Raw genomic sequence first — 20842 nt, forward strand, 5'->3', positions numbered from 1 at the left:
GTGGGGGTTATTTTATACATATAGACTATAGTTTGTTTCACTATGAATTATATTAATTTTCTATGAAAAAATATAAATATTTTACCCAAATTGAGTGGATATGTTCGTCTCTAATATTTTATCACAAACATGTATTTACTTATTCCATTTTATTTGTCATATTGCGTTTCTCGAAAGTTAATTTGATTAATATTTAAAGTTGAGTTAGATTACGTTATGGATATTTTTTTAAGAAAAAAATTAGATATTAAAAAACTATAAGAAAAATACTATAAATTGCAATTTTTTACATATCAATATTGTAATAATATACATAGTAAAATATTAATCAAAGTTCTTATAGTTTAACTTTAAAAAGGAAATCATGACAATTAATTGTGAACGGAAGGAGTATCGTCCAACAGTTTGATTTAAATTTGTTCTTACTTGACAGCACACTAATTAGACAATTAATAAGCGGTAAACAAATAAATTTATCCTCGAATTATTATAAATGATATACATATACATTATGTTATTCTTTGGGTTGAATATATACTTATCGATATACTTTTAGATCATATATATCCTTAAGCCAAACGGAACGACACGTGATACTATGTAAATAATTTTTCTAAATATTAATACAAATAGCTTATACTAATGAAAGAAATCTGATAAGTTTTTAAATAATTAAAGGATTAAATCGATAAAAGTGTAGTTAAGAGACTATTTTAGACCTACTTCTACATTTAAGAGGCTATTCAGGACATTTTCTCTGATATTTTCTTAATTTTTAGGTAAAAATTAATTTAAAATAAATATGAATAAACTGTTTAAATGGTGACACATGTCGTTCTATTTGGATTAGGGACATTATGCCTTAAAGTAATGACGGTAAAAATATATACTACCTCAAAGTATAAGACAAGATATATATATATATATGCATATTATTTATAATAGTTTAGAAATATATTTTTTCTTTTTTCCGATTAATAAGTGTAAAAAGGCTAAATATTTCCTTAAAGTACGAAGACAACTCCATTTTTGCACCCTCTATTTTCTTTTATAGATGTAAATTAGGTGATAGGTATTTTTCATAATTGTGATTAGTGTTATTAATAAGCTTTAATACTCTAATATAGCAGTTGTGTAATTAGCTTCTTCTATCTATTTATAATTTGAACAATTTTAATCAAATACCATGTGTTTTTTTAGTGAGTTAATTTGATAAAAAAATTATATTTTACAATATAAATTTCTAATTAATTCGTAATGAAAAAACTTTTATTATAGATATTAGACAAAAAAAAATTAACATAATTTTTAAAATTTAGGGCCCGTTTGGATGGGCTTAATAAAAGCAGCTTTAAAAAAGTACTTTTGAAAGTGCTGAAACTTATTTTTAAAATAAGCAGTTATGTGTTTGGATAAAAGTGCTGAAGTTGCTATGCCAAACGTGAAAAGGGAAAAATAGAAGAAAGAGATGTTAGGGTTATGTGGGTAATTTGGAGATTGTATAAAAATATTAAGGGCAAAAAGATAAAAATGTGGTCAACTTAAAACAGCGTATAAGCTAAAAAAAAAAAGCACCCATACCCCAGCTTTTAACATTTGGCTTAAAATAAGTTTTTTTTAACTTAAAATAAGTTATTTTGAGTATTGCCAAACAGCTAAATAAGTCAAAAATCAGCTTTTAAGTCAGTTTGACCAGCTTTTAAGCTGAGCCAAACAGGCTCTTAATACTCCTCCTGCCCAAATTACTGTGTACGTTTATTAAACTTTACTTACTATAAACAATAAAATTATTATTTACTAAAAATAGTAATTTCGAAAAGCACTCTAAACCCTCCATATTTATCACAAACATTTCTTTTTTCATCTCTTTATAAAAACAAATTAGGAACACTAAGAAATTTATTTAATTTTTTTCAAAAAGAAAAAAGAAAGAAAACCAAAAAATTGAAAAGAAAAAAAAAACATTATTTTTTATTCCTACAATTTCTCACAATCAATCTTAAGTACAATTCATGATGAATATTATCTCTTTAAACAATAATTATTTCTTTTCTTGACCCCCTAATTTTTTACTCGTTTGATTCTAATACATTTTTTTTGTTTTTCTAATTAATTTTCTTTTTCTATGTTTGAGATTGAGGCATAATAATTGTTATCGTTACGATATTGTTGAATCTCCTCTCAATTATTCTGTAATTTTTTCACCTTCATTTCTTTGCATTTAGGTTTGTTGTAACCTCATTCTCTCTGTTTGAAATTGAAGCGTAATAATTATTGACATTACGTCGTTGTCAAATCGATCTCTCCCCATTATTGGTGTAGTTTCTTCACCTTCATTTATTTGCATTTAGGTTTGTTTTTAATTTCTTTCTGAGATTGAGGGCGTAATAATTATTTTCGTTACGTCGTTGTTGAATCTCTTTCCATTATTGTGTAATTTCCTCACCTTCATTTCTATGCATTTAGGTTTGTTTTAATCTCCTTCTTTCCTTTTTAAGATTGAGGCGTAATAATTGTTGTCATTACGTCTTCGTTGTTGAAATCTCTCCCAATTATTTGTAGTTTCTTCACCTTCATTTATTTCCATTCAAGAGTTCATTCTAATTTCGTTCTCTCTTTTTGAGATTAAAGACGTAACAACTATTATCATTGCATCGTTGCTGAATCTCTCCATAATTTCCTCACTTTTCATTTAAATCTATTCAAATCTCCTTCATTCTATTTCAGATCGAGACGTAATAATTGTTATCCTTACGTAATCTCTCTCTAATTACTTTTCATTTTTCTTTTCTATCCCCAAATAAAAAATGGGGAATTGTTGCTCTAGTGGAGAAGAACAACAACCAAATGAAACAACCAACAACAACAACAACAATGAAATCAACAACCCTAAAAATGTAGAAAACAATTCATGTACACAACATAACAATCTTGATCAAAGTTCAACAACACCAACAAAAACATCTCCAAGTCCATCATCAAAACCCTCAAAACAATCACCAATAGGACTAGTATTAGGTAGACCAATGGAAGATGTTAGATCAACATATACTATAGGTAAAGAACTAGGTAGAGGACAATTTGGTGTAACACATTTATGTACACAAAAACAAACAAATGAACAATATGCATGCAAAACAATAGCAAAGAGAAAACTAGTTAGCAAAGAAGATATTGAAGATGTTAGAAGAGAAGTACAAATAATGCATCATTTAACAGGTCAAGAAAACATTGTACAACTTAAAGGAGCTTATGAAGACAAACATAGTGTACATTTGGTCATGGAATTATGTGCTGGTGGTGAACTTTTCGATAGAATTATCGCGAAAGGACATTATACAGAACGCGCTGCAGCTTCGTTGTTAAGAACAATTGTTCAAATTGTTGATACTTGTCATTCTATGGGAGTTATACATAGAGATCTGAAGCCTGAAAATTTTTTACTACTTAGTAAAGATGAGAATGCACCTCTTAAGGCTACCGATTTTGGTCTTTCCGTCTTTTATAAGCAAGGTATGTATATATCGATCATTTTTATCTGTCGTTTTATAGTCTAAATTATGATTGGTTGGACGTTAGGTGCGATGATTTCAATGAAAAATGTATTTAGAAAGAAAAAAATTAGGGTTTTTTGGTTTGTTGCAATTCTACCCTATTTAGTATTTACTCCAACAAGGCATAATATAAAATGTGTTCCATAAGGAGGAAAACATTTTTCAATTTTCTCATGTTCAGTTTCTTAAGAATAACGAGAAAATAACTCTATCAGTAGAAGTATGGAAAACAAGTTTCATAATAACATTTCATATATTGATTGTGTTCTCCCCACCCTTCAGCACAATTCACGTTCACCCCTCGCCCGCGTACCCTCACTACCTCATGTACACTTCTATCTTCGTCTCACCTTTTATAGTATTTGTCTATATTATATACAAATACATTTAGGATGACATGTTTTGCTTACGTACCATGGTACCGGACATAAGAAAACAATCTCTCTAGAAAAAAATGACTCTCCCAGTGGAAGAATGGAAAATAAGTTTTACATAAATAACATTTCATATTGATTGTGTTCTCCCCGACCTCTAATACATCTTATGCAGATCCCCGTTCCCGTATCCCCACCACCTCACCTACACCTCTATCTCCATCTCACCTTTTATAGTATTTGTCTAGATTATACACAAATACGAATAACAATTTTTTGCTTATACCAGACATAAGAAAATAAGTAAAAACCTATTTATTTTCCTTAAAAAACATATAATTACAGCATGAAGGAACATTTATAAAGGATAATTTAGTCAAGTGTTCCTTATAATTAGTGTTATTAAGCAATTTTTCAATAACTTGTAAATATATATATATGAAAATTTTAGTTATATTATTTTATTTTTTATTTTTTTTGTGCAGGAGATGTATTTAAGGATATTGTAGGTAGTGCATATTATATTGCACCTGAAGTATTGAAAAGAAGATATGGACCAGAAGTTGATATATGGAGTATTGGTGTTATGTTATATATTCTTCTTTGTGGAGTTCCTCCTTTTTGGGCAGGTAAAATTTACACCACTACATATATAATTATTGAGAAAAATTCGACCCTTCTTCGAATACCGCGCTATGATATTATGATAAAGTGTTATTGGATCAAATGTCACGTGCATTATTGAGAATTATCTCAGACGGAAATGAAATTCGGATTGATATAACATGAGAAAGAATTTTTCATTCCTTAGTTAGGAAGATACGTCGCCGTGAATAAAGTAGAGTCGTGGAAACACTTATTTCGTTTGTATTTTAGGCCTTATTTCAGTGGACATGACTTAGTGCACCGAACTACCTTTTAGTAATATGATTGAGTTACGTTAACTTCTGGAATTTTTAACCAAACTAAGCCATTATATAAAATAATTTACCAAAGTAATACATTTTTCTAAAATTTTACAAAACTAGTATAAACGTATTTCACGGTAACGTTTTAGGGTATTTTTTTAAAAAAAAAAACTAACAGCATTAGGTTGATATACGTTACTGTAAGTAACGTTTTACTCCTAAAACGTTATTTTCAGTAACGTTTTACTCCTAAAACGTTACTATGAGTAACGTTTTAGAAGTAAAACGTTACTGTGAGTAACGTATATCAATCTGACGCCATCAACTTTTAAAAAATAAAATATATCCTAAAACGTTACTGTGAAATACGTTTATACTAGTTTTATAAAATTTTAAAAAAACATATTATTTTGGTGAATGGCTTTATATAATGGCTTAGTTTGGTTAAAACCTCTAACTTCTGGATAGATTTTGTACATTTGAACCGAATTCTTTCTGGTTAAGCAAATCTCTTTCTAGTTGCTCTGGAACAATTAGGAAATTGATTTCTAAAAGAAATACACGGTTTCCCAACTCACAAGCAGTGGCGTAGCCAGAAAATTCATCAAGGGTGTCCAAGAATAATAGTGTATGGCTGTCAAAATAAAATAAAAAATATTATGCTTTTTGAGGTTCAAACCTGGAACTTCTTGATTCGAATGGTCACCCATTACTACTGTACCAGGGTGTAGCTTTTGTCAAGCGTGTCCAACTCTCGCTATATATATAACGTAATTTTCCGAAGAATGGTGTCCAGTTAAATACTCTGGGGTGGTTATAGCTTTGCCCCTACTTACAGGGGACCTCAAGTGAAAGACCTTAATATTTCCATTACGCGAAAGTCTTGTCACTGAAAGAAAACTGCACAATTAACAGTGAATAGGATCAATCTATCATGAAAAATTATAGTTCTCGTATATAATGAAAAAATAACAATAGCTAGGTTAAATTCATTGAATATTTTTTAATTATTTTTATTTATTTTTTTCAGAAAATGAAAATGGAATTTTCAATGCAATATTACATGGACATATTGATTTTTCTAGTGATCCATGGCCTTCAATTTCAAGTGGAGCAAAAGACCTAGTCAGAAAGATGTTAACTGTTGACCCTAGGCAGAGGTTAACAGCTATGCAAGTCCTAAGTAAGTTATTTTTACTTATTACTTTGATATATATATATATATAATATATATATAAACTTTTGTATATTTAACTACAAAGATACATAATTTTTGTATATTTATATATCAACCAAGAGGGATAAATACTCTTTTACTCTTAATTAGAGACTACAGCTTCGAACCCTTAAAATGAAGTCATCTTTGGTAGAATTGATCACGCTACTTATTACTTCTAGGGATATATATAACTTTTGTATATTTAACTACAACGATACATAATTAATACATATTTTTTTGTATATTAATATACACCAACCAAGATTGAGATGATCGGGATGATAAACATTCTTTTATCTTTAACTAAAGAATATGGTTCGAGCCCTTACTATAACATCTTTGATATGAGTGATTTATCTTTTTTTAGTCGGGCCTTGAAGGTGAATCAAACACTAACACTTTGTTTGGATCATTGTTACCTATTGTTTCATAATGTATTGTATTGTACGCTATTGTACTGTATTGTATGTAGATACAATGTTTGGCTAGACTGTATTGTTTGTTGTTGTTTAATAACATTTTAGTTGTTTGGTTTGATTGTATCGTATTGTATTGCATTGTAGTTTAAAAATTTACTAAAATATCCTTAATTATTCTAGGATAGAAGGTTTGACTAGATTTAAATAATTAAGGTGAAGGGTAAAATAGTATTTTGAAATATTATGTAAAGATATAATTGAAAAAAGAAATTAAGTAACAATGGGAACACACCAAATTGGTTGTTCCATAAAATAGGGGTTTTCAATGTTACGTAACAACGAAATTCAACAATACAGTACAATACATTTTAAGTAACAATCAAAACAAACATTGTAGCTATAGTAACGATACAATACAATACAATGGATGACAATGATCCAAACATAGTGTAAATGAAAAACTAAATAAAATATATATTCAACTAATATTATATAAAATAATAATAATATCCATTTTTAAGATTTTTTAAAACCTTCATGTTCATGTCTAACAAATTGTTGTATATATATATATATATATATATTAAGATCATTCATGGATCAAAGAAGATGGAGAAGCACCAGACACACCTCTTGATAATGCTGTATTACATAGACTCAAACAATTTAGAGCTATGAACAAATTCAAGAAAGTTGCTCTTCGGGTAATCCTGTATTTTACTGTTTAGCTATAAAATTTATTCGTCAGATATTATGTTAAGTATTTTCAAATATAGACTAAATTAATTATTTTGATTTTTTATTTTTTTTTTAGGTTATTGCAGGATGTTTATCAGAAGAAGAAATTATGGGATTGAAGCAAATGTTTAAAAATATGGATACTGATAATAGTGGAACAATAACACTTGAGGAATTAAAACAAGGATTAGCCAAACAAGGGACTAAATTATCTGATTATGAGATTAAACAACTAATGGAAGCAGTAAGTTTTATCATTTTGAATTTTAATGAATATTGACGATATATATATATAACTGACTCGAACTATCTTTTTATGAGTTAAAAAAATAATACATGTACATATTCAATAATGATTTTTTCTTTAATTTTTTTAAACCTAAATTATTTACCATGACATAGTATTTTTTTTATTATTATTCTAATGCTAATTAATTACCTTTTGTTTTATATATTGGAAAAAAAATAAAATTAGGCTGATGCTGATGGAAATGGAACAATAGACTATGAAGAGTTCATCACAGCAACAGTGCACATGAACAAAATGGATAGAGAAGAACATCTTTACACTGCATTCCAATATTTTGATAAGGATCATAGTGGGTAAGTTTTTTTTTTATCATAGATGTGATTATTTTTAATTTTATCGAGCTGTGAAATCAGTCATTGATACTTGTATCAGTATAGGCTATCTATATCAAACCCCTTATGAGTTCGAGCTGTGAGATTAGTCATTGATATTTGTCTCAACATAGGTTGTCTGCAATCACACCCTTTAGTGAGTTCGAGCTGTGAAATCAGATACTTGCATCAACATAGATTGTCTGCATCACATCCCTCATAGGTTCGAGTTGTGAAATCAGTCATTGATACTTGTATCAGTATAGGCTATCGATATCAAACTCCTTATGAGTTCGAGCTGTGAGATTAGTCATCGATACTTGTCTCAACATAGGTTGTCTGTATCACACCCTTTAGTGAGTTCGAGCTGTGAAATCAGATACTTGCATCAACATAGATTGTCTGCATCACATCCCTCATAAGATTGAGTTGTGAAATCAGTCATTGATACTTGTATGAGTATAGGCTATCTATATCAAACCCCTTATGAGTTCGAGCTGTGAGATTAGTCATCGATATTTGTCTCAACATAGGTTGTCTGCATCACACCCTTTAGTGAGTTCGAGCTGTGAAATCAGATACTTGCATCAACATAGATTGTCTGCATCACATCCCTCATAAGTTCGAGCTGTGAAATCAGTCACTGATACTTGTAATAGTATAGGTTGTCTGCATCAGATTCCTTAGTGAGTTTGAGTAATGAAATCAATCGTATATTTGTATCATTATAGGTTGTTTATATCACACCCCTTGGGGTGCGTGCGATTATTCTCCATACCTTGCATGAATGTCGATGCTTAGTGCAATGAGTTGTCTTTTACTTGAATATTGAAATTCGATGTATTCTCAATTACGAATGTTATTTTTTGTTTCCTTAGATATATATCAAGAGAAGAGTTAGAGCAAGCTCTTAGAGAATTTGGTATGGATGATGAAAATGATCTGAGGGAAATCATTAAGGAAGTTGACACTGATCATGTAAGTCAAAATTAAACAACAAATTATATACATAATCAATTTCGCAATTATTAATTAATTTCGCGATTTATTGATCATAATGTTTGTTTTTTTTTAGGATGGTCGAATTAATTATGATGAATTTGTAGCTATGATGAAGAAAGGAAATCCAGAGGCAGCAACAATGAATCCAAGAAAAAGAAGGGATTCATTTGTAGCATAAAGTAATTAATTTCATCATCAATGAAAAAAATGTATGAAAAATACAATTTGGTTTTAAGGGTGGTTTGATTTGGACACGACTTTTATTTCATCAGGTACAGAAAGATCAATAGTATTTTCATTTATTTTTAACGTGATTTAAATCCACAACTTATCAATTGATAATGTAAATGCTCAACTACTAAAGCAAACCTTGTTTTCCCCTGCTCGAGATATGATGTGTCGTGCAATTTTATTCTGATTCTCGACCTTCACCACTTTTAATCTAAAATTAGTCCTTCGTAAGATAAAAATGTGTCATATTCTATCTAATATCCTCACACAAGTTTTTTTAGCTTACTTTACATGTCGTATAGCCTGCTATCGAAAACCTCTCACACCTCCTAACTAGTATATTAATTTGAGCACATTTTCTTTATACGTCCTAACCATCTCGACTCGCTTTCCTGATCATATCCCCACAGAGGTCACTCCAACCTTGTCACGTATAATATTATTTCTAATCTCATCTATCTTAGCATACTCACATATTCATCAGAGTATTCTCATTGTCACGGTCTTCATCTTCTTAATGTGTGTGTTCATGACTGACTAACATTTTGCCCCATACAACAAAATAAGTTTGACCATCACGATGTAGAACTTACATATAAGCTTTAGCGAATGGTTCTTATCAAACATTATCACCGAAGCCCAAGCCCATACTCTGACTAAGAAAAGTGGATAATGCTAGCCTCCGTTTCAACTACCCTGCTCAAATGTAAAAAAAATAAAATAAATTAAAAGTCACTACTAAAAAAACTGTGAATACTAACCTCAAAATTATCTACTTCCAATGGAAGTTGGTATTGTTTTTAAAAAATATAAAATAAATTTTTAAAGAAAACCGACACCCTGAAATCAAATTTTGTGTAAGAAAAAAAAATGTAAAAAAACCACATATAGACATCCGGAGGTTGATAATTTTCACGAAAAATAAATAAATACAAGAAATACAGATCGCTTGTAGTCAATATTGAATTAATTAATAAATAATAATATTTCATTTTATCTCAATTAAATATGAAAAAATGAAAAATAATTATAGTAAATTTAATTAAACCGTCCTCTGGAGGACGATTATGTGAAAAATTACTTAATTAAATTAATTTTCATTAAAATATTTATAAAGTGACTACTAGAGGTCGATATCTTTATTTTTGTTTAATTAGTTTTATTAAAACCAACCTGTAATGGTCGGTAATACAATTATCAAAAGAACAAAATTCCTTTGAATATCAATTTAACATGATTAATTTTATTATTATTAAAGTTCAGCTGATATCAACGTCCGGAGGTCAGTATATTTTATTTAATTATTTTTAATAAAATCGATCTCTAAAGCCTTTTAAAAAAAGTAAAAAAGGATAAATATATCTCCGAACTATCATAATGATATGCAGATACCCTCCGTTATACTTTTGAAACGTTGATGCCTGTACTCCAAACTAGAGCATATATGCCCTTTATTCTAACGAGAGACCAAATATGTACACGTGACGCAATCTTATCCATCCATCCGATGTTCGGTCGGTGGATAAAATTATGACACATATATTTCCGTTAGTATAAAAAGTATACATACTCTAATTTTTAGACTTTAGAAATATCAATGTTCCTAAAATAAGACGAAAATATCTGCATACCATTTACGATAGTTCGAAATATATTTATCCACTTTCTCTTAAAAATATACCTATTAATCATTAATTTTCTACAACACCACATCGAGCAGCGCCGTCCCTCTCTCACCTCGCAACAGCACCGGAAGTTGCAGCGGCACTGCACGTCGGAGGTAGGGTTTTTTAATTTTCGAAAATTCTAAGACTATTCTCCGGTGATTTCAGCACCGTGAAAACTTATTTTGTAGGATTAAATCTAGACTTGAACAATAATTCCATTGAAATCGATTAACGTTTGCTGATTGAACGTTGTAAACTTGTTGTTACTTTGAAATCTCAGTGAGATATCGTCAATAATAATACTTACTTGCTGATTAATGTGAAGTTTTTGCTTGATTCCCCATTTTGCAATCTCAAATGTAAGGAATATTTTCTCATTTTCTAATATTAATACACATGTATTGCATCTGATTAGGAGTAAGACACACAAATTAGTAATTAATGTTACTGGAATTAATTATAAAGTTTATTAGAACAAGGATTTATCGGGCATTTGATTGACACTGAATCTCGCTTAGTGTTAGATTAGAAGCAAATTTTTTATTTAACTATGAGGCAGTTGAGCATGACTGGAAAAGAATTTTTATAACTGAATTTGCTTGCTGATATATTCAGCTGATGGGATTTGGATTTATGATTATCATCTATACCAATAGTTTACTGTGTTTAATTGACTGCAGCTTGTTGTTAATGTTACGGTTTCTTGCGTATATGTCTTACACTACTTTGCTATTAGTTCTTTTAAATACGTTGCTATTAGTTCTTTTAAATACGTTGCTATTAGTTCTTTTCAACTCTCGAAAGATTTTAAAATTTTCGAGTTAGCTTACGTTGTTCATGTTTTTCTGTGTAAACCTTTCGTTCAGGAGCTGTTTTGTCTGCCATTTTCAAGTGCTCTTATTGATTATATTCTATCATTATGGATGCTCTGAATGAACTGAGCTACAAACCACCCCCGGAATTTGAGGAGGTAAAAAAGGATTCACTTGTCAATCTTAACATTGCGGACTCAACTGAGCTCTGGCTTATACAGTGACCCTTTAATCAAGTAAGATTCATGAGAATTTATTGTTCTTATAATTTTAGGATGCAATAAGGTGCATTCTTTTTTCCCCAATCATTCAAGTGACAATTAAAATAATATCGGAACAAGTTCATTTCAAAATCTATGTGTGTTAGTGCACAAAAGATGATATTCTTTTCTTACATGTTCATAGTCTCTAAGGACATTTCTCACATTATCATAGTTTGATGTACATTATTGTCTCTCTTTTTCTTTATCTATGAGACCTTAGTTACGTATTCAAAGAAAATATGAATTTCTTCATCATACAACAATGAGAAGAGAACGGTAGATGAAAATGAAACAAGTATGTAAAGCAAATAGATTCTTGATTCAAGTAAAGCGTATAAAAATGTAATGACCCTTATTGTCATTTTTAGTGTTTTATCTTCTGTACATCGTTTAGAGCGTTCCTACAGCGATTCTAAGTCATTTATGACTTGCTGGGACTGACAGATCGGTCACCTGGTCATTCGTTTTGTTATTGTGTGAGCTTTAGTATTTTTGAAGCTTATGAACCTTGAACGATCATTTTCGATCAAAAGTTCAAGAAGATGACATCAGAATCCAATTCTGACGATTCCATCAGTTCCGGAAGGGTCATTTTAGTCCAGTAGCATTGTCGACATGACTCCCAAAGTTTTCAGTGTGAGTTGGTGGGATTAGGCGTTTTAACTTTAAGTTTAAAGGCTAAGTTTGACTTTAGTCAACATTCTGAGTAAACGCGCTCGGATGAGAATTCCGTCAGCGCGGTTAGCTCCGGAATGTCGAGTTTGGTCTAGTTTGACCCTTCTTTCGGGTTTTGAGGTTTTTGATATTTTTCCGAGCCCTTTTGTGGTTTTTGACTTAAAATGGCCAATGGAAGTGGGACCCACATTTTATCGAGATGACCTCTGATGAAAATTTCGACTGCGCCTTTGAGTCCGGAATGTCGACTTTGGTAGGGTAGCATATCTATTTTATTTTTATCAGGTTCCGAACGGATTCCGAGCACCCGTCGGAGACTTTAAAGAAAGTAGGCAAAGCTGAATCTGGTGCAGCCCCTATAAAAACCCCAACTTTCAGCTTTATGTTTTACTTTGGAACTTGATATCTTGAGCGATACAACTCCGAATTGGGCGATTCAAAAGGCTAAGTTGTGAGATTTTTCGAGGGCAACACATTGGTGAGCTTGGAATCTGATTTGGGGACACGATTTGAGGTAAATTTTGGGTTTTAAATGCTGTCATAGCTCATTTTCGAGCACAAGTTTTGGGAAATTTCAGAAGGTGATTTCTTGGCCATTTTAGGTCCGAATCAAGTGATTCAAGAGCCTATATTGTGGGGTTTTTCGTGAGGATCGTCGTGGTGTGATTGGTTTTGGCTGTTGGAGCTTCATTTTTGGTAAAATCTGGTAAGTAGCTGCTGCCATTGTTGCTGATTTTTAGCTTAGGATTTGGGTTTTTTTTGTTGCATGTTAATGTTGGGACCGTCTTGAGTCCTGAATTGTGCTCCATTCTGCTATACAAGTTTCGAGAGTTATTTAGGACTTTTATTTGGGGTTAATTCGGGATTTCTCAACGCGGATCCCATTTTTTCCATTTTGACCGTGAAATTGACCCGTCTCCGTTTCTTGCAATTTTAGTGTTTAAATGACTGTAATAACGTTGTGACTCTATTTCTGATAGTGTATCAACGTTTCGAGGCCTTTTAGAAAGTAAAAGATCCGGGGAGTGAATTTTGGAGCGCGCGTGATCTGCGTTCAGGTAGGCTATGGTTTCTCTTCTTAGACTGAACTCGAACATGTGAATGCATGTTGATTAGTTGGAATTTGGGTTGGGTAGTTATTGGATCATGCATAGGTGTTAAAAATTATATTTTCGGCCTTGTTCTGAGAATTATCGGGTAACTGTGAGCATGTTTATATTGACCTTCTTTGCTATATGAATTACTTGTATGTTTGAATACTGGTTGTCAGAAGTATGTTGAGCCTTAGTTTAGGTTTGACTAGGGTTTTCCTTAGAAATGCATGATTCAAAGTCGGTAGGACTTAGTTTAGCCCCGACGTCGCTCGGCCGGCTTAAATCCTTGTAGACTGATGTAGCAGACTTGAGTCTGATAGTTTGGTATTTAGCTAGACGATGAGCTTGCTCTAGCGATAGTTACTCTTATTTCTTAGATGTTACGGCTTCTCGAGTTACGTCAGTGACAATGAATTCCGCTCCGTGATTCAAAGTTGAGTTTCTATTCGACTGTAAGGTCTTACATTGATTAGCTAAGTCTGGATGGTGTTCCATGGGTTTATATGATTATGGATAGATAAAGACTCTTTCAGCATGCTATATCGACATCTTTGTCGGGTATCCGGATTTAAGGTCCGGCCTCGACCATCCACATACTTATGTAGAGCATCCGGTTAGAGGTCCGGCCTCAAGTATGTAGAGCATCCGGTTAGAGGTCCGGCCTCAGTTACTTATATTTTGCAATTGGCTACTTGTGTAATTCTGGTGAGTGTCCGGTTCAAGGCCCGACCTCCGTACCGTCAGATTCTACTTTTTGGTTCGGTGTTCTTTGGCCTCGAGTTCTATTCTCCTTAAGTTATAGTTATTTTGTGTACGCGTCGGACTTATGGGGGTCCGTTCGGGTTTTTATTTAAACTTGTGCACGAGTGTACCTTCTGGGCTTATGGTGGGTCCAGTTAGGTGTAGTTAGCTTATTTATATTAATTTAGTTAGATCTTTATACACTCGTGTGCATTATTGTGTTACTTAGCCTTCCGTTCTTGACCTCTAGTTTTGTGATTTCGTCTTTTCATAGTGCTTTACTTTTCTAGTTCAGTCGGCCTATGATGCCTACTGGGTACCTGTTATTTGGTACTCATGCTACACTCTGCATCTATTTTCGTGATGCAGGTCCGAGCACCAGTAGTCAGCGTTGATCGAGTTTGGAGAATTTCTGGTCTGGAGACAGGGGTGAGCACACAGGGTTTTGTACTATTTCAGTCTCCATCTGTTTATATAAAGACTTGTCTTTTACTTTTCGAGACAGTCTAGTTTCGGTGGTCCACTGTTGGGACTTGTACTCGTTTTGTTGGTAGCTCTGTATTAGTGACTTCCAGGTTCTGGGAGGGATCCTTTATTGCATTTATGTTTTGGTTTGCTTATGTTGTTATAGTAATTTTTCTTAGTCTTGTTTAGTTTCTACCCTCACACCCATTATGTGTGGTTCTGGGTTGTGGTTTGGCTTACCTACTGATGGGTTATAGTAGGTGCCTTCATGGCTCGAGAAATTGGGTCGTGACAAAAAAACAAGTATGTAAAGCAAATACAATCGCAAAGAAGTCATGCGGAAAACAATGAGAAGAGAACGGTAGATGAAAATGAAACATCGGGTAATACTAAATCGAAGAATAATAACAATACTAGAAATGTAACTAGACAAGGCTCGACCTATTAACCTTTTACTCTACCTCCATATCTTCCTAGCCAGGGTCATGTCATTTGTAAGTTATAGCTGGTCCATGTCTTGTCTAACTACCGCTTCCCATAGCTTCTTCAGTCTACCTCTCCTAACATCCACTATAGTCAACCTCTCACTTCTCATTGGGGCGTATGTGCATCTTCTTTGCCTCTACCTCTCTGCACATTCCCTATAGCCAACCTCTCGCTCTCCACTAGGGCATTTGTGCATCTTTTCTTCTAGAAGATAATCTTATAATCCTTGAAGTTTTGTTTGGAAAGTGAGAAAGGGAAAGGAATACAAAATGTCGGCGAAAGTGAGACAAAGTTTTTCCTTTCCTTCATAAATGCAGGGAGCAAATAAGAGATCTCAGGGTAGAAAATCAGATGCCATGTTCTCTAAGTGAAGAGATTTTCTGTCTCTCTCTATTTCCTTTTCTGGGACAAGCCATGTAAAAATTAACCATCCTTCCCTAGTTTCTAAAAAAAAGAGAGTTTACTTATGAGATTTACTATGATTTTGGATGGAATGAGAATGATTGTGCACTTGAGGTTGTAAATACATTTTTCATTCCTTGTCATTTACGGTTCTGAGTTATGACATTTCCAATCGGCTACTCCAGCATCCAGGTCTTGATGGGCAAGAAGTTTCGTTGAAGCTCCATCATTATGGGCATATAGGCAGTTTTGAGGATTCATCTGGCAAGTATAGTCTGAAGAATAACATTTACATATAATTGAGTTTTTGTCTCCCCACCTCAACAAATCTAGTAGTCATATCAGCCTTTTTAAAATATAACGAAAGATGCTCTTAATTTATTAACATCTTGCTCAATTGTTGTTTTTATAACAGGTAAATCATATGAAGTGGTCAGTTGTAGAGCACAAGACCCAGATGCGGTAGTCTTTCTATCTTCCCAGTCTGAGCCAAAAATTGGTAACTCTTAGTTCCTTTGCATTTTGCTGTCTATTTGTCTGCTTATTCACTCATGATCTTGCAATACTCAAAACATGCAATTCTGCATGGTACAAACCATTATGTTTGTACGATGCGTTGTTGTCATGTGAATACTAAAGCTAATGTGACTTAATATCTTTGATGATTTCAATATATGACATGCTCGTTTTGTTTGCATATTGAAATTTTACTGCTCTCTCTTAGTTGTGCGGAACTTACACATAATCCAACTACTAATGATCTTCTGTTTATATTTTTGGTAGAGCTTATTGTTATTCCTTAATGTAAACCTCTATATGATCCAATGCTGTTAATTTCCCATTCAAGCACAAAATTAAGGCGTTTGAGCAGATTTTAACAGTGATCTGTTCTGAAGTTGTTCTAGTGAGCAATATAAAGAACTTTTACGTGTAAGATATTTGCGCCTAGACTGTACCTATGACTCCAGCTTTTATTTATCAAGGAAATTGTTCTCGAAAGATTGCACACAGAGTCGAGCATGGACTGCATTCAAACAGTATAATCATATGTCAATTAGTGTCCACTTCTTCAAGACTCTCTCTGATGTTTAAGACTATCCTGTTTTATGAAGACTATCCTGTTTACGAAACTATACTATGATCCTTTCTCCCTCACTGTTATAATTGTTGAGCAGTAAGCATCATGTGAGATGGTTAATTGCACCAATTATAATGCTTTTGCATGTTTTGGCAGATGGCAAAATTTCGCGACGTGTTTCCCTTATCCACTACCCGGAACCAAGTGAGCTTAAACAGAACAGCATAAACTTGAAGCAGATGATGGCTCAGAGATCATCAGGTACTACTACATTGACCAATTCTTCTCGTCGTTTTGCAACTCCTAGTCAAAGTACTAGGACGCGGAGTATTATGCGATCAGGGAGTTCATCCAAATCGACCATTAGAAAACACAGTGATGGCCAATCTGTTCAAGATTCGGGCAAAAGTGGTCGTAGTGTATTAACCTCTTCAGGATCCTTCGATCACTCTCGAGATAAAAAATCAAAGAAAAAAAGGAAAACTGATGGTTGAAGTGCTGCCTCGAGTGTTATAAATCGAATTATTTTTGGTTAAAGAATCTCTTTCTAGCTGCTCTAGAGCGCGTTAACCATTCAACGCATTAGTTTCTCTCTTATGATAAGTAAATGTATGAGGCTTTTGTGCCATAGCTTGTGTGCTTTGTTAACAATACATGGATAAGCATAGAATTGTTCTTTTAAACACTCCAAATCAAACTTTGGACTGGAAAAAAATAATTTCAAAATATTTGCAAGATTAGAAAGAAAAAAAAACAGCAAATTAAGATTTTGGCCCAACCAAAAAAGGGTTTAATAATTAAATGTAATTAAAAAAAGTCAATTGAAAATTTTATTGTAGATATTTACAGGGTAAAATTTACCCACATAAGGTGTTTGCACCAATTCAATACATACATGCCGCATGTTTAAATTTATATTTCATTTTATTCAATCTTAATTAATTAACATGTGTTCTATTTCATTACTCCCTCCGTCGGTTATTGTTTGTCATGGTTTTTATTTTTAGAGTCAAAATATAAAAATTTTGACTAACATTTTAAGATGTATTTTTTCATCATATTAATATGCAAAAAAATTGTAATTTATAGTACTTTCCATATAGTTTTAGAATATCTAATTTTTTTGATTAAAATATCGAATTAATGTGATCTAATTTACCTTTGAAAATTAATCAAATTGACTTTCGATAAGCGCAACATGACAAACATTTCTGGACGGAAGGAGTAAATTACATAATAATGAATTTAGTGTAAACACCTGGTGCGGGTAAGTTTTTTTCATATTGAAAATGGTTTCCCTGTATAAAATAATTTCAATATTAAACGTATATTGATGTTTATCTTTTTTCATACTTTGACTCTTAAAAGAATTAGTCAAACACAATTTATTTATCAAAAATACTTTTCAAACAAATGAGCCAAACAAAAAATATTATTTTAAAAAAACACTTTCCCAAAAAACAATTTAAAAAAATGCTTTCTAAAATAAACAGTTTGACTAAGATTCTAAAATATTTATTAAAAGAGGGTGAATAGTTTTTTAGATTTAAGGAAAAATCAACCCTTCAAACTTTTCAAATAAACTTAGGTGGATAACGACTTTATGACATTTAATTAGTCAAAATGGAAATTAATGATCTACTAAATGCGTAATTAATTGAGCAAGAGTAACAACCAAAGCAAAAGTGGAGCAATTAATATTTATAAATATAAATAGGAGCATTTTTACTTGTTGTTGTTCGATTTGATATATTTATTAAGAAAATTATTATTGATATATGTAGTTTATTTTATTATTCCACTAAATGATGGTTTTTAGTACTCTCTCCATCCACTTTTAATTATCATATTGCGCATTTCGAAAGTCAATTTGATTATTTTTTAAAGTGAAACTAGATTATAATAATTCGATATTTTAAACAAAAAAAAACTTAGATATTTACAAACCATACGAAAAGTACAATAAATTTCAATTTATTGCATATTAATATGATCAATAAATACAACGTAAAATATTAGTCAAAGTACTTATTGTGTGATTCTACAAAAATGAAATCATGACAACTAAAAGTGAACGGAAGTAATATCAAGTTTTGAAAAAAGATTTGGAGAATAGTATTTAATGCTAAGGACAAATCATGAAATAAATAATTATTTTTTCTTGATTTGTTGAAAATGACAAATAATAATGAAATTTTGTTTTAGGAATAAGTGACAAATAAAAATGAACAGATAAAGTACGTGTTATGATAAAAAAAGTCAAATAAAACATAAATCTAATGTTATATATATATAACGAAAGTATATTACCTTTTTAAAAGTATGTAAATAGAATAACGGTTATATGATCAGAAGCTCATGAGTTTGAATTATGAAAATATAAAATATAGTTACATATAATAAATTTGTATTATTCATCGATTCTTCAAAATCACTCGCATACATAACAAAAGCTTAATACATCAAGTTGTTCTATCAATTAAACTAGGTACGAAGATCCCCTATCATGTACGGTCCAATATTTATTCACAAAATTTATTTTAAAGTGATATTAATTAAACGATATTAAATTATTTCATTAATTGTAAAATAACTATTTGATAAATTTGAAGTGGTATTGAATTAAATAGGGAAAATGCACAAGTACCTCCTCAACCTATGCCCGAAATTCCAGAGACACACTTATACTATACTAATGTCATATTTACCCCCTAAACTTATTTTATAAGTAATTTTCTACTCTTTTTCGGCTTGCGTGACACTAGCTTGGAAAAAAAAGTCGACCATCGTTGGGCCCACAAGATTGTGTCACGTAAGTCGAAAAGGGATGGAAAATTATTAATAAAATAAGTTCAGGGGGTTAATAGGACCTTAGTATAGTATAAGTTTGTCTCTGAGATTTCGGACATAAGTTGAGGGGGTACTTGTGCAATAGCAAATCTAATATGAAGGGGTCGATTAAGATGTTTATAATTAAAATATTTTTGGTCATTATTTTTACTCAAAATAAATACAAAATATATACAAATAATACTGTCAATCAAAATAATAAAGCTATAATTAAAAAATATCAATTTAAAACTAAAGATCATAACTATTAGAGATTCTATAATTTTAAAATTTTACATTTCTCTTATACTTTAATGGAAACTTCCAAATATAATTTTGTAAAATCACATCATAAATTAATTGCAAATTTGAGTTGAATTTGTGAGGAAAACATACCACAAAGAATAAACCATGAGTCATATGCCAAACAACAGTCAATGTCAGTTTCACTTTGTGGACCACATGGGACCCCACCCCCACCCCACCCCACCTCACACTATTTACTTCAATATTAAATTTTAAAAAGAAAAATAGTAGAAAAAGATATCGAGCGAAAATTTATAAGTGAAGTTTAAAAATGATAAGATATACGTAGATCTGATTAATATCTCATGAAGATAAAAGGACTGTTCTTGAAAAATATCTGTTCAAGTATAACAAATCCAGGTACATAAAAGACCAAGACAACTTAAACATAACAAGTAACAATAGAATATTATAATAATCAAAATATCAATACAAACATTACATTAATAGACCAGAGGCGGACGTACGAGTCCTATGAGGGTGCACGTGTTAACTTTCGAAAGTTATGTATGTATATACCTCGAGGCACGATATATACTTTTATTAAATATTCAAATATACTAAAAAAATTTGATGCATTGATTTAAACGTTGTACATCCCTGAAGTGAGGAGACAGTTTGAATACTATTCTCAACTAATTACAAATACCAACCCTTTTAGCCAACAAACAACACTATACTATCTATTAACTTCTACGCTGATACGTGTCCTTCACACCCTCGCTTTTCGACATATTTTTCAAAAATTCAACTCTAAAAAGTCTTCATGATCGAAACATCTCGTTATCTTAACTTCTCCCCCTCCCCGTCTCCCCAACCTTAAACATTATTTTCAAATTCAACTCTAAAAAAATTTCATGATCGAACGTCTGTTACCTTTAACTCCTCTCTCCCGTTACCTTTAACCTAATACGCTGATACATGTCCTTCACACCTTCGCTTTTCAACATATTTTCAA

The 20842-nt window shown here is 31.6% G+C and overlaps 2 protein-coding genes across 2 annotated transcripts; both read left to right on the forward strand.

Moving 5' to 3' along the window:
• The first annotated feature begins 2070 nt into the window (after window positions 1–2070).
• LOC107008511 (calcium-dependent protein kinase 34-like) lies at window positions 2071–9223 on the forward strand. Its single transcript, XM_015207578.2, has 8 exons — window positions 2071–3513; window positions 4414–4557; window positions 5867–6019; window positions 7063–7178; window positions 7289–7456; window positions 7688–7815; window positions 8712–8811; window positions 8909–9223. Exons 1-8 carry the CDS (start codon window positions 2808–2810, stop codon window positions 9011–9013), a joined length of 1620 nt encoding a protein of 539 aa, XP_015063064.1. The 5' UTR covers window positions 2071–2807; the 3' UTR covers window positions 9014–9223.
• A 3459-nt stretch (window positions 9224–12682) lies between these two features.
• On the forward strand, window positions 12683–17477 carry LOC107016585 (mediator-associated protein 2-like). Its single transcript, XM_027914044.1, has 6 exons — window positions 12683–12736; window positions 13500–13541; window positions 14688–14747; window positions 15857–15935; window positions 16087–16170; window positions 16906–17477. The coding sequence occupies exons 1-6, from the start codon at window positions 12683–12685 to the stop codon at window positions 17241–17243; spliced, it is 657 nt and encodes a 218-aa protein (XP_027769845.1). The 3' UTR covers window positions 17244–17477.
• Window positions 17478–20842: the final 3365 nt, after the last annotated feature.

This window comes from Solanum pennellii, chromosome 1, assembly GCF_001406875.1.
Source record: "Solanum pennellii chromosome 1, SPENNV200".
Lineage (NCBI taxonomy): Eukaryota > Viridiplantae > Streptophyta > Magnoliopsida > Solanales > Solanaceae > Solanum > Solanum pennellii.

Excerpts from the sequence above, each read along its gene's own strand:
- LOC107008511 (XM_015207578.2), top strand. The coding sequence starts at position 2,808 with ATGGGGAATTGTTGCTCTAGTGGAGAAGAACAACAACCAAATGAAACA. Across the intron at positions 7,816-8,711 it reads TTTGATAAGGATCATAGTGG|ATATATATCAAGAGAAGAGT; the intron begins GTAAGTTTTTTT and ends TTGTTTCCTTAG. Across the intron at positions 8,812-8,908 it reads AGGAAGTTGACACTGATCAT|GATGGTCGAATTAATTATGA; the intron begins GTAAGTCAAAAT and ends GTTTTTTTTTAG.
- LOC107016585 (XM_027914044.1), top strand. The coding sequence starts at position 12,683 with ATGACCTCTGATGAAAATTTCGACTGCGCCTTTGAGTCCGGAATGTCG. Across the intron at positions 13,542-14,687 it reads CGCGCGTGATCTGCGTTCAG|GTCCGAGCACCAGTAGTCAG; the intron begins GTAGGCTATGGT and ends TTCGTGATGCAG. Across the intron at positions 15,936-16,086 it reads CAGTTTTGAGGATTCATCTG|GTAAATCATATGAAGTGGTC; the intron begins GCAAGTATAGTC and ends TTTTTATAACAG.